We start from the raw sequence: 13,296 nt of genomic DNA, 5'->3' as shown, positions 1-13,296 counted from the left end.
AAAAAAAAAAAAAAAAAAAAAAAAAAAAAAAGCATTGCACAATCTCTCTGGGCTGTATGTGAGGGCAGGTGGCTCCACTGTGTCTGGCGGCTCTGTGCGTCCGAGGCACACCTCCCAACCTTGGAATGGAACATCTGCATGGCTCCCTCTCCCAGCCACACACAACTCAGTACACATCCTATGTGGCAGCTGGGGTTCAATTCCAGAAGCTGCTGGTCTAGAGCCAATTTGGTCCTATAACAAATGATATGGGAAACATCTGGAGACGTAGCAGGAGAGAGCTAAACCCAGCCTCTCACGGCAGGAGCATACACATCACATGCGGTCGTCACACAAAAATACTGGCTTCAGGAGTCTCCACTGGTCATCCAAAGAAGGCATTAGTCCCATTCAGCCTCTCCTTGCCTCCCATCCGACTGTCTGAATTGATTGAGGCCACTCCCCCCCCGCTGCTGGTGACATCTCACTAAGGCACCGGCCCTGCTTACTGCCTGCAGGGGTTCCCATCAGCCCTGACTAAATGCCAAGTTGTCTGTCAAGCTTGGAGGTCCACCACACTTGGACCCCTATGTGAAGGGCCCTCCCATCTTTCTCTCCACTGGAGAGAGTGTACCCTCCAGCCACGCTGAACTCCCTGGGCTGGAGTCCACTCCCTGGACTCCAGATACACTGAGCTCTCACTGTCCCCACAACACACCAGGCTCTCCTGCCCAACCCCCATGACTCTGCCTGACACAGCCCTTGCCTACCCTGACAGCTTGGCTAATACCTACACATCACCGAGACTCACTGGGGAGAAACATGGAATGCAAGGTGCTGCTTCTCCCCAGACCGGGTGAAGTCGCCCTGCCGTGTGCACAACACCATGCGGCATCTTCCATCAGGGCAACCACAACATGGCCTCATGACTGCTGGTTGTCCTGTCAATCTCCCCCACCATGTGTGAGCAGCTTGGACCCTCGTCTATGCCCTGTCCCCTGCACGTCGTGGTTGCTCTACAAACACTAGAGACAGAAATAGGAGGGAGGGGGTGAAGAGGAAGGATGGAAGCGACGAACCCACCGGCTGCTCATCAGTTAAGAATAAAAGCACACTCCAGCCAGGTGCAGTGGCCCACACCTGTAATCCCAGCACTGTGGGAGGCCAAGGCAGACAGATCATGAGGTTAGGAGTTTGAGACCAACCTGGCCAGTATGGTGAAATCCCTTCTCTACTAAAAATACAAAAATTAGCCAGGCATGGTGGTGTGCACCTGTAGTCCCAGCTACTCAGGACGTTGAGGCAGGAGAATCGCTTGCACCCAGGAGGCAGAGGTTACAGTGAGCCAAGATCACACCACTGCACTCCAGCCTGTGTGACAGAGCGAGACTCTGTCTCAAAACAACAAAACAAAACAAAACCAAAAAAATGCACACCCTGCATGACTGACCTGCGTCCATGCTGTGGTTCATCTGGTGGTCACTCGTTTCTCCATCTTCACTCAGGTAGCCAGGGGGTGGGGTCTCTGGGAATCAGAAGGAAGGTGGTCCATTAAAAGGCCTTCACAGCTTGGCTCTGAGACACCTTTTGCAAACACATCACACATGCACACCATGATGCAAGTGTCCGTGGCCACAGGAGCCCCAGGACTCGGAGCAGAGGTACCAGCCCCTGGTTCTGCTGGCCTCGCCCCTGTCCACCTCTGACTCCCACTTGGATCGTAACTGCCTGTGCTCACGCAGGACCGGACCAACTCCCAAGTCTGAAATGGGTACTCCTAGATCCTCCACCGGGCTACATTCTCCCGGTCCTTCAAGGTGAGGGTGAAGCCCCACCCCCCCTCCAGGGAGGCGTCTGCAGCGCCTCCGCCTCACCCCTCTCTGTCCTCTGAAGATCTGCAGGCTCAGACCTGCCCTTTGGCCCCTGCTCTCTCCTCCTGTGCAGACTGGATGTTGATTTTGTTGTCCCTAGGGGATGTGTCAGCTCCGCAGTCAAATTGCAAGTTCAACGACGGCAAAGACAGTACGATCTATTTCTCTGAAACCGCCCCAGACCTTGACTGAAGCCCTCCAAGGTTTGCTCTTTGAACAGGGAGTAGCTGACTTACCCTCGGGATGCCAGGGTTGCCCGAAAAGGATCTGAGAAGGTGGGACAGTGGGTCTCTCCTTCACACTCTGACCCAAGCACACAGGCCTGCAGCCAACCTCAGCCCAGTAAAGTAACCCAGGAGGAACGTCACGTCCAAGTGAGAATGCTCTAAGAGGAACACAGCAGGACGACTGCCCCAGCCAGCAAAAGTGACTAGCCCAAGTGCGGCCAAGTCCAGCTTTCCTGGAGCCTGAAAGTGCTGGTGATTCACACATTATTTGCATGTAAATGAGGGGCTTCTAAAAACATTTGCAGTCTTTGACTGCAAAGTCCATTTCTCCCTGCAGAGTGAAAACTCAAAGTTGGCCTCAATTCCCACCCAGGTTGGAGCCCCTCGCCCAGGCCTGATGCCCAGGCGGATTCACGGAGCCAGCTCTGCACACTTGCGGCCTGGCGTCAGCTCGCTCCCCGCCTCTGCAGACCCCCAGTCCATCGGGGACAGAATGCCGGTCCCGGCCTCAAGGGTGGTGAGAGAAATAGTGTTGCTATTTCCGCTTCCAAAATAAATGACTGCACCAAGGCCGGGCGGAAGGGTCACGCTGCTCCTCTGTGCCAAGAAAAGCATCACCAGTGAGCGGGGCGCTGAGGCCACGGGTCCTCTCCTAACAGGGATGCGGTTCTGAGTCAGAGGCCTTCGGGCCAGAGCTGTGTGCAGAGAGGGGGTGAGCAGGGGACGGCTCGGGGGCAGAGATTGGGGCCACAGGACTGATGTCGGGGCTGACCGCTGCCCCTGCCTCCCAGGCCAGCCTGCGCCGCCCACGTGCCTACCTGGAATATTGCTCTGGGGCTCGATGCCTGCGGGGAAGTTAGTGTTTTCGGGGATGGAATGGCTGTAGTCGTCCAGTGGGGGGAACTCGGCCGGGATCTCTGTGTGGCGTGGTACCAACACAGGAGGTAGAACTGTCCGGGGGAGACAGAGCAGAGGTGGCTCAGCGTCCAAGCCAGACCAGGACCAAAGTCCCCACACCCCCAAGTGCACCGCAAACCCTGGGGGGGGGGGGCAGAGGAGAGGTGATGACCCCTCCCCAGCACCTGTTGACCCCACCGGCGGGCCAGGCGGCATACCTGGTGTCTCCACTCTCTGGTAGTGGTAGGGATTCACGCAGACCTCGTCCTTCTTCATATTGAAGGCGAACTCACACAGCTCCATGGCACGCAGCTCGTGGTGGCTGTGCAGGTCGGGCCATCGCCACAGGCGGCAGTAGATGACATGAGGGAGCCCTTTCCGATGGGACACCTGCAACCGGCCATCCAGGGACCTGCCGGGATGGGGAGGGGCAGAAAGAGAGGGAGATGTGGGTTGCGCTTGCTTTCTGCAGAGTACGGCCCTCTACTTTCAGACACTCGGAAAGCTCTCCCTCCCCTCATTCCTCCCAGACCCAGAGGTCCAGGAGATGAGGCCCCTGACAGTTGTGAGTGCTGGGAGGGACCTCAGGAGGAGACAACACAGGCCCCTGTGGAAGGGGAGGACCCTCAGCTGGTAGAGCAGGCCTCGCCCACCAGGGCCCAGTGTGTCCCCCGACTTTGTACTGCTCGTCAGGGAGGGGGTTCCACGTGAAGGCCCCGCACTTCAGTTGTGCTTGGAAAAGGCCCAGGAGCCTCTCACTGGCTTCCTTCTCAGCCCAGTGGTGTGGGGAGGGAACAGGGCTGGGGAGGACAATGAGAGTTCTTCAGGCACGGATATGAGGACCACAGTGATGCCAAGAGCGACAGAGTACACACGCTGTCCCCCCTCGCTCACCCAGGTCTCCCCCACACATTAGAAAGTCGGGGAAAAAAGAAAACTTGCCTTTCCTCCTTTCTCTCTTTCTTAGTTATTTGTGGTGAGCAGGAAGGGAAAGAGGGAAATTAAAGGGACTTTTATTTTTTTGAGACAGAATCTCTGTTTCTAGGCTGGAGTGCAGTGGCACGATCTCGGCTCACTGCAACCTCCGCCTCCCGGATTTTCCTGCCTCAGACTCCCGAGTAGCTGGGACGACAGGCACCCACCGCCAAGCCCGGCTAATTTTTGTATTTTTAGTAGAGACTGAGTTTCACCATGTTGGCCAGGCTGGTTTTCATCTCTTGACCTCATGATCTGCCTGCCTCGGCCTCCCAAAATGCAGGGATTACAGGTGTGAGCCACCGCACCCGGCCTTTCTACTTTTGATACAGGATCTTGCTCTGTCACTCAGGCTGGAGTGCAGTGGCGTGATCTTGGCTCACTGCAACGTCCACCTCCTGGGCTTAAGCAATCCTCCCAGCTCAGCCTCCCAAGTAGCTGGGACCACAGGTGCACACTACTGTGCCCACCTACAAATGGGCAGTGCCGTGACCCTGTGTGAACGATGTCTTCTATGGTGATGTGGCCAAGCAGCTATGACCTGGTGCCCTCACTTCTCAAGCCAGACCAAAGTGTGGTCCCTGGCCAGCAGCAGAGGTTCAGGGAAGTCTGTTAAAAATGTACATTCTCAGCTCCTACCCAACCTACGAAATCAGCATCTTTCCTTTCGTGAAATCCCCAGGTGATGTGCATGACAAGGGTCTGGGCAGCCTACAGGACAGGATGACTGGGGAGCTGGGGGGAGTGTTGGGGGGGTGGCAAAAGCATTGTCAGCTATGGGCAAGGCTGGGAGGCAGAAGGCTTCTGGAGGGACAGGAGACTTCAGACGGTGTCTGGTATCAGACAGGTGAGGAGATGCCACTAAAATAGAGTCCCTGGTTTAACGCACATTTAATGAGCACCTATTATGTGCAGCACTAAGGATACAGTGGTAAGGAAAGAGACTTCACCGTGAGAAAGGGCCAGCAAAGTGGTCCCTGTGTGCATGGACCCTCCAATCCACTGGGCAAGACTGACATAAATCAAATAATCACCAAAACCATTTTGGGAGGCCGAGGGGGATGGATCACTTGAGGCCAGGGGTTCGAAACGACCCTGGTCAACATGGTGAAACCCCGTCTCTATTAAAAGTATAGAAGTCAGCCAGACATGGTGGTGGGCACCTGTAATTTCAGCCAATCAAGAGGCTGAGGCAGGAGAATCACTGGAACCCGGGAGGGGGAGGTTGCAGTGAGCCAAGGTTGTGCCATGGCACTGCAGCCTGGGCAACAGGGTGAGACTGTTTCAAATGATCATCACCATCATCATCACAGAAACCTACAACTACACACAATGACAGTGTCCTGAAGGAAAGTAACACGGAACCCCAAGAGTACATGACCATGACACCCCACTTTGCTGAAGGGTTGGACAGGGCAACTCAGAGGAGGTGATCGTTAACCTGAAAGCCTAAAGGGTAAGTAAGAATGAGGCAAAGGCAAAGGGGCATGGGAGAAGGGCAGGACAAGGAGAGGGAAGGGCACATGCAAAGGCCCTGTGTAAAGTGGAAAACATGGTGAGGCCGGAAGAGCATGAAGGCCAGAGTGACAGGGGAGGGCATCGTGGGAGAGAGCTGGGTGGAGACGAGGCTGGGGAGGCAGAAGGGGCTACTCCACAGGACCCTGAAGGCCGTGATAAGGGGTTCTCCTGTTTTCTTTTTCTTCTTTTTTTTTTCTTTTTGGCGACATGGTCTTGCTCTGTTGCCCAGGCTGGAGTGCAGTGGCAGGATCTTGGCTCACTGCAACCTCTGATTCCCAGGTTCAAGCAATTCTCCTGCCTCAGCCTTCCTAGTACCTGGGATTACAGGCACATGCCACCATGCCCAACTAATTTTTGTATTTTTAGTAGAGCTGTGGTTTCACTGTGTTAGCCAGGCTGGTCTCAAACTTCTGACCTCAAGTGATCCTCCCACCTCGGCCTCCCAAAGTGCTGGGATTACAGGCATGAGCCACTGTGTCCAGCCGTGTTCTCCAGTTTTCTGAAAGTAGTATGTAGCCTCTGAGATGTGTAAATGGGCGGTGCATGTGTGTGGAAAAGGCCCCAGGAAACTCTGGCTACATGTGACCAGCCGGTTGCATGCAGGTAGCAGGAACAGAAGTGGGAACGAATGAGACGCATGCTCATGAGTCACAGGTACCCTATTAAGAGGCAGGACTGCTCTTTCTTCAAGGAGGCCCAACCTAGGACCCCGCCAGTCAGTGCCATGATTTTTTTAATAGCTGGGCAGGGCTGGCAGTGAGACATATGCAAGCTTGCCCTCTGTGCCTTCTTATGACCGAGGGCACCCATTTGCCTGAATACCCAGAATTCACGGGCACTCTGTGAAGAAGGGGCTGGCCAGATGCCACCAGCGGCACCAACCAAAGAGAGAAACAAAGGGACATTATCGCGCTCTGCACGCCACTGGCCTGGGAAGGGGAAAGGACAGACAAAGGTCAGAGCTGGGCTTGGTCACAGGAACTGACCCAGAGCTGCTGACTAAGGGCCTCTTGAAGGATGTAATTACCTTCCTCCCATGGGGCCCAAGAACAAGGAACCCCTACAGCTGAAAAACAGTAATTACCAGGCAGAACAAGAGCACAGCCCGGGACTCATCCCTGAGGTATAGAGGGAGGGCTGGCGGATGTGGAGTCGTAAGACCTGGGGTCAAGGAGGGTTCTACTCTCCTGGCTGGGAGACACTGGCAGCTCATCAGCGTCCTAGGACACTACAAGATGCGGTATTCTCCCGCCCTCACCCCAACCTCGTGAAGCTGGTTTCCATTTGAAAGTGCTTCATAAACAGCCACAAATTATCATTATCATTCTACATCACAGCTACTCCCCAAATCCAGCCCTGGACAAATAGGGTGAGCTGGAGAAAAAGGGAGAGTGGGAAGTGGCGAGTGGGAACAGAGAATTATTCAGCTGTTCTTCTCCTGCAAAGCCACGGAGTGCCCACAGATGAGGGAAGTGGCCACATTTGCTCTTTAGGACTTCACAGCCTCCCCTGCAACAGAAGGCCTCGGAGAAAGGCTCAGGCCAGCAGCAGGGGAGAATGAGGCTGGGGAGGTAAGCTCCATCCGGGTGATAGAGGTGGGTGGCCCTCTTGCCTTAAAAGTAATATTAATTATATGTTAATTATTTTGATAGTAACTCAATTTTTAAAAGCAAGGGAGAAGGCTGGGCACAGAGGCTCATGCCTGTAATCCCAGAACTTTGGGAGGCCAAGGCAGGCGGATCACGAGGTCAGGAGATCGAGGCCATCCTGACTAACAGGGTGAAACCCTGTCTTTACTAAAAATACAAATATTAGCCAGGCGTGGTGGCGCACGCCTGTAGTTCCAGCTACTCGGGAGGCTGAGGCAGGAGAATTGCTTAAAGCCGGGTGGCGAAGATTGCAGTGAGCCAAGATCATGCCACTGCACTCCAGTCTGGGCGACAGAGAGACTCAATGATAAAAAAAAAAAAAAAAAAGCAAGGGAGCTACAGCAATCAAGGCAGTAGGACAATGGTACAAGGACTGACAAACGGATCCATGGAACCTAACAGAGTCCAGAAATAGTTACATATACAGGGACAACTGGCTTCAACAAAGGTCCAAAGACAATTTGGTAGATTTCAACAAAGAGTGACATAACTGGATATATAAAAGAGATGATCTTCAAACGACACATTGTACTCTATGTAAAAACAAACTAAAGTGAAACTTAAAACTATAAAACTTCTAGAAGAATTAACAGGAGAAAATCCGTGTGACTTTTTTCAGACAGGTGAGGAGCTGTCACTATAATAGAATCCCTTATTAAGCACACATTTAATGAGCATCTATTATGTGTACAGTGGTAAGGAAAGAAACATCACCGTGAGAAAGGGCCAGCAAAGTGGTCCCTGTCTGCAGGGACCCTCCAATCCACTGGGCAAGACCGACATAAATCAAATAGTCACCAAAACCACTTTCGGAGGCCGAGGCGGGTGGATCCCCTGAGGCCAGGGGTTCAAAACCACCCCGGCCAACATAGTGAAACCCTGTCTCTACTAAAAGTACAAAAGTCAGCCAGACATGGTTTCTCAGATCCCATACCAAAAGCACTTCATTAAAAAAGAAATCAGACTGCATCAAAACGTAAGCTTCTGTTCTTTGAAAGACAGTTAAAGGAATAAAAAGGCAAGCACTCACTGGGAGAAAATATTTCCAAAGTATAGATCTGATAATGGACCTGTTTCTAGAACTCTGAAAACTCAAAATTAATATGATTTGAACAGACACTACCCAGACAGGTGTGAAGACGACGAGCACAGGAAAAGACACTTGACAATGGTGGTCACTGGAGAAGCACAAATCACCACCACGATGACACAGGACTACATACTCACTAGAATGGCTAAAATGAAAAACCTGACCATGCCGTGTGTTGGCAAGGGTGTGGGGCAACCGGAGCTCCCTTCTACTGCTGGTGCAAATGTAAAATGGTACAACTATTTGGGAAAACAGCCTGGAAGTTCCTTTCTAAAATATTTTACTTTGGGGGCTACACAGTAGCTGTACATATTTATAGGGTACTCGTGATATTTTGATACAAGCATACAATGTGTAATGATCAAATCTGGGTAATTGGGATATTCATCCCTCAAACATTTGGAAGTTTCTTAAAAAGCTAAAAAAAATAAGCCTACCATATGATCCACCATTCCACTTCAAAGTATTTACCCAAGAGAAATGAAAGCGTATGGCCAAAGACTTGTGCATGAATGTAATCGCCCCAAACTGAAAACTACTCCACGTGTATTACAGATGAATGAGCTATAACATATCCATACAAAGAAATACAACTCAGTAATAAAAAAGGATGAACTACTGATAAGGGCAACACTATGAATGAATCTAAAGTAATGACGCTTCATGAAAGAAGCCAGGCATGATTCTGTTTATGTAAAATAAGGTAATTTAAAGTAAAGTAAAAGGCACACTCAATCTAGTGACAGAAAGCAGATCAGTCATTGCTTGGGAGTTACAGGGAGGGAGCAATTACCATGGTGGACTTGGAAACTCTTTTGGGGATAAAGGTAATATTTATTCTTTTTTTTTTTTTTTTTTTTTGAGACAGAGTTTTACTCTGTCGCCAGGCTAGAGTGCAGTGGCACGATCTCGGCTCACTGCAACCTCTGCCTCCCGGGTTCACAAGCTTCTCCTGCCTCATCCTCCCGAGTAGCTGGGATTTTAGATGCACACCACCATGCCTGGCTTATTTTTTGTATTTTTAGTAGAGACGGGGTTTCACCATGTTGGCCAGGATGGTCTGCATCTCTTGACCCTGTGATCCGCCCGCCTCGGCTTCCCCAAAGTGCTGGGATTACAGGCGTGAGCCACCGCGCCCGGCCAATGTTTACTCTCTTAACTGCTATGGTGGTTTTATGGGTGTATACATATATCAACATTTGTCATACTGCATACTTTAAATATGCACAGCTTATTATTTATAAATTATACCACCATTCCAAAAAAAGCGAATGGCCTTAATAAATCTGGGTTTAAATACTGAGTACTTGCTAACTGTATAAAGTTGAAAAAAATTACTCAGTGTCTTGGTCTTAATATTTTTAATCTGAAACACTGGCTGGGCATAGTGGCTTACACTTATTATCCCAGCATTTTGGGAGGCCGAGGCAGGTAAATCACGTGAGCCCAGGAGTTCAAGACCAGCCTGGCTAACGTGGTAAAACCCCATCTCTACAAAAAATGGAAAAGTTAGCCAGGCATGGTGACCCATACCTACAGTCCCAGCTACTGGGAAGGTTGAGGTGGGAGGGTCGCTTGAACCTGGGAGGTCAAGGCCACAATGAGCTGTGACTGCACCACAGCACTCCAGCCTGCGTGACAGAGTAAGAAACTGTCTAAAAAAAAAAAAAAACTTTTCCCCCCAGAGAGATAAAAAAGTGTTTTAAATGAAATATTAATAACACTCAATATTAACAATCCAATTTTTAAAAAAAGAGATACATGATTTAAACAGACACTACACAGAAAGATATCCCAGAAAGTGGCAGGAATCTGTTGTCATTATTGCCATGTAACTATTACTGCCTCTTCGCGACGATAGTGTCCGGCAAAGTAAGGGACACAGTAGGTCCTCAACAATACATCTCTTTCCCTGCTTCGGCCATCTGGGTACACGGTCAGGAGGGTCACAGGAAGGCCTCGCGTCTGCCTGGTGCCTTACATTTTCACAAAGTCTTCCGTATTCCATCTCTCAGATTATCCTCACCACAACGCGTGTGGGTAATAAGGCACATCTTACAACGGTCCCACCCCAATGTATACTCATCCTTGGAGAGGCGAAGCTTATGTCTCAGGATCACACAGCAGCCTGTATCAGGGCCACACAAGTGGCCAGCACTCCTGGCTGCCAGGCTGGGTTCTGATAGAAGGAGACAAGCCCCTCTCGCTCTCCGTCTCGTGAGCACATGACCACCAGTCTGGCTTGGCAGTATTTTCAAAAAGTCATCTGGATCAGGCCATGCAATTCCCAAACTCACGACAGGGAGGGAGGGCATCGAATTCACGTCTTATGCATCAGCGACAGCTCCTCTTGGTTCTGAGTCTGGGCTGCCCAGAGCCCTGGCACTGTTCCCTCTTTTTCCCTCTGCCCCACTCAAACTATACAGCAATGCTTACCAAAATAATAAGAGGGAATTGGGAGTTTCAACTGCTGGATTTAATATAGCTGATGTGTCCAGAACACACCCTCCCAAGCCTTATAGGGCACTGGGCCCATTAAGTAAATCCAATAAATAAGTCTTAATTCTGAGCTGATGCTACCATAAATATGCTTGGTTGCAGAAAATGGTCTATTTATGACCCACGCTTCTCCCTGGCCCAGCCCTTCCTCCTAGCCCAAGACCAGCTGCTGGCGCTAGGAATACAGTCCCAGGAACCTGCCCCTGGGCCTCCTCCCCATTTACGACCGAGAGCTCTCCCACACCCAGCGGCTTCCTGATGAGAGCGCCCCAAAAGTCTTTCTCTAGCAACTCCCTCAAGTTCCTTGACAGAAGGTTTTAATCCTTAAATATATTCTTCACTAGCAGAACAATTTCCTGTGGCAGAAAAGTAGGTTTCCTCCCACTGGCTTCCAGTGGGACCCATAAACTGTCCCAAAATGGTGGTGAGAGCCACAGCCAAGGATGTGGTCATGCCCGAGCCCAAAGCTGAGGTGAAGGTGAAGCATGCCGGAGTGCACCCAAAGCAGAGAGGGTGGGGCCGAGTGCTCCTCACATCTGCACTTCCACCGATCAGCCACTGAAAGCCATCTGTGACAACACAGGGACTGGGGAGAAGGTGAGGCGCAGAGCACGTACATTCCAGAAACATGACCTATTCAGCATGACCTACATGCCAGGCACACCGTTGCTAAGTGAGCACGCAGAGATGGCAATACCCCCAGGACCCTCGCCCAGCTCAGAGAACTTAGGGGGCTTGACCGATGTCACATGACTTGTAAAAGGCAAAGCCAGGATTCAAACCCAGACCAGGGATGAAACATGGCGGGTAGGGGTAGGTGGGATGAACAGCACTTTTTCTGTTATCCCCATGCTGTATCACCATTAGGAAAAATGACCATACAGCCGGGCGCGGTGGCTCACGCCTGTAATCCCAGCACTTTGGGAGGCTGAGGTGGGTGGCTCACCTGAGGTCAGGAGTTCGAGACCAGCCTGGCCAACATGGCGAAACCCTGTCTCTACTAAAAATTACAAAAATTAGCCAGGCGTGGTGGCAGATACCTGTAATACCAGCAACTCAGGAGCCTGAGGCAGGGGAATCGCTTTGAACCTGGGAGGTGGAGGTTGCAGTGAGCTGAGATTGTGCCATTGCACTCCAGCCTGGGGAACGAGAGCAAGACTTCATCTCAAAAAAACAAAACAAAAAAAAAAAAAGGAAAAAAAGAAAATTGACTATTCATCAATCACCAAATGGTTACTGAGCACCTACCATGTCACAAACACTGTGCCAGTTACCTGGGCCAAAGAAGTGAACAGAGGAAACCTGTTAACACAATCAAATTTCAGTCGAAACCTATTTTATTTAACGCACGCACATGCTCTTAATACTGAACTTCCCAGTCACTTTCAGACAAACTTTCTTTTTCAACTTGTCTATGAAGTGGTAACAGTAACGACAACAGAGGTGAAAATGGCTACTGCCATGTGCCGGGTACTGTGTGGGCCGCTTGATGACTAATTCACAGAGAGTGAATTAGTCACCCCTCTCTACAGCCACACTTTTTGCTCTGTGGCTCTGCCACTCCTCCTACCACAGGTGGCATGTATTTTCTTGTCCCTTGACTTTGGGGTGGACTACTGACTTGCATTGGCCAGTAGAATGTGAGCAGAAAGGACAGACTGCCACTATCTGTCTCTGCCTGTCCTCTTGTACCTCTGCCATCATCATGGGACCTCCCCTGCTCCCAGCCCCCCACCCTTAGGCTGCTACTGCCCCATAGGCTGGGCCCAGAAATGAAAACACGTGGAACAGACCTAAGCCAAATCTGTAGCAAAACACCAAGCCCATGTGAGCCACGGAAGCATGAGTCAGCATAAACAATATATATATTTAAGCTGCTGGGTTTTTAGAGTGCTTTGTTACACAACACTAGCTGACTGATGCACTGACTCTACCACCAGTTTTCCCAATAAACTTCAAGCATCATTATCACCATAGACTGATTGAGAAACAGAGCACCTGAGAGGTTTTCCAACTTTCCTAACCTTTCCTAGAGTTAACACAAAGTGAAGCCAGACAGTGTGACTCAGCTTCTTTTCCCTAATTCTAAATGGGGTACACCCCTATGCCCAGATCTTGAATAAAATACCAGGAGACTTCACCATTTCAGACAGACGGCCTACCTGGCAGCTTTGGAGTCAATTTGCATAAAATGTGAACTTATCCCAAATACTCATTTAATATTCATTTTTTAAAGTGGCCCAAATACTACATTAATAACTCAAAACCAAACCACTAGCATACATTTCACCTCAATTTATTCTGTATCTTTACATTTTCCTCCCTAACATCTGCTAAGTTTTAGTGGAAGACAAAGGAGCTGTTTTAGATCCTGGGGTTGCCAATGAATGCCCTGAACCCACAGGGGTACAGACACACATGTTCCCAGAACACAGGGGTACAGATCCACGTTCCCAGAACACACATGCTGCAGAGGATATCCCCACCTGCCCTCCCAGTTTCATATCCTCCCCATCACTTTCCCTTTGACAGCAATCAAGCTATCCTACTATCCCGGTGTTCACTCACCTGCAATCATTTTTTTTTTTTTT

The 13,296-nt window shown here is 50.5% G+C and overlaps 1 protein-coding gene across 3 annotated transcripts in view; it reads right to left on the bottom strand.

Annotated features, from left to right (window-relative positions):
- SMAD3 (SMAD family member 3) overlaps positions 1 to 13,296 on the bottom strand; it is a 152,124-nt gene that overhangs the window by 25,783 nt on the left and 113,045 nt on the right. For 2 of the 3 annotated variants that reach the window (XM_017498677.2, XM_017498679.2), the window contains exons 2-4: positions 3,193 to 3,386; positions 2,896 to 3,027; positions 1,430 to 1,504 (exon numbers count right to left, since the gene is read on the bottom strand). In XM_017498677.2, the coding sequence (XP_017354166.1) occupies positions 1,430 to 1,504; positions 2,896 to 3,027; positions 3,193 to 3,386 (401 nt within the window). The remainder of the gene's footprint in view (positions 1 to 1,429; positions 1,505 to 2,895; positions 3,028 to 3,192; positions 3,387 to 13,296) is intronic. The other variant, XM_017498678.2, reaches the window with a different exon arrangement.

The sequence above is a fragment of the Cebus imitator genome, unplaced genomic scaffold, assembly GCF_001604975.1.
Source record: "Cebus imitator isolate Cc_AM_T3 unplaced genomic scaffold, Cebus_imitator-1.0 Scaffold248, whole genome shotgun sequence".
NCBI classification, from domain to species: domain Eukaryota; kingdom Metazoa; phylum Chordata; class Mammalia; order Primates; family Cebidae; genus Cebus; species Cebus imitator.
This window is presented reverse-complemented; position numbering and strand designations above follow the sequence as displayed.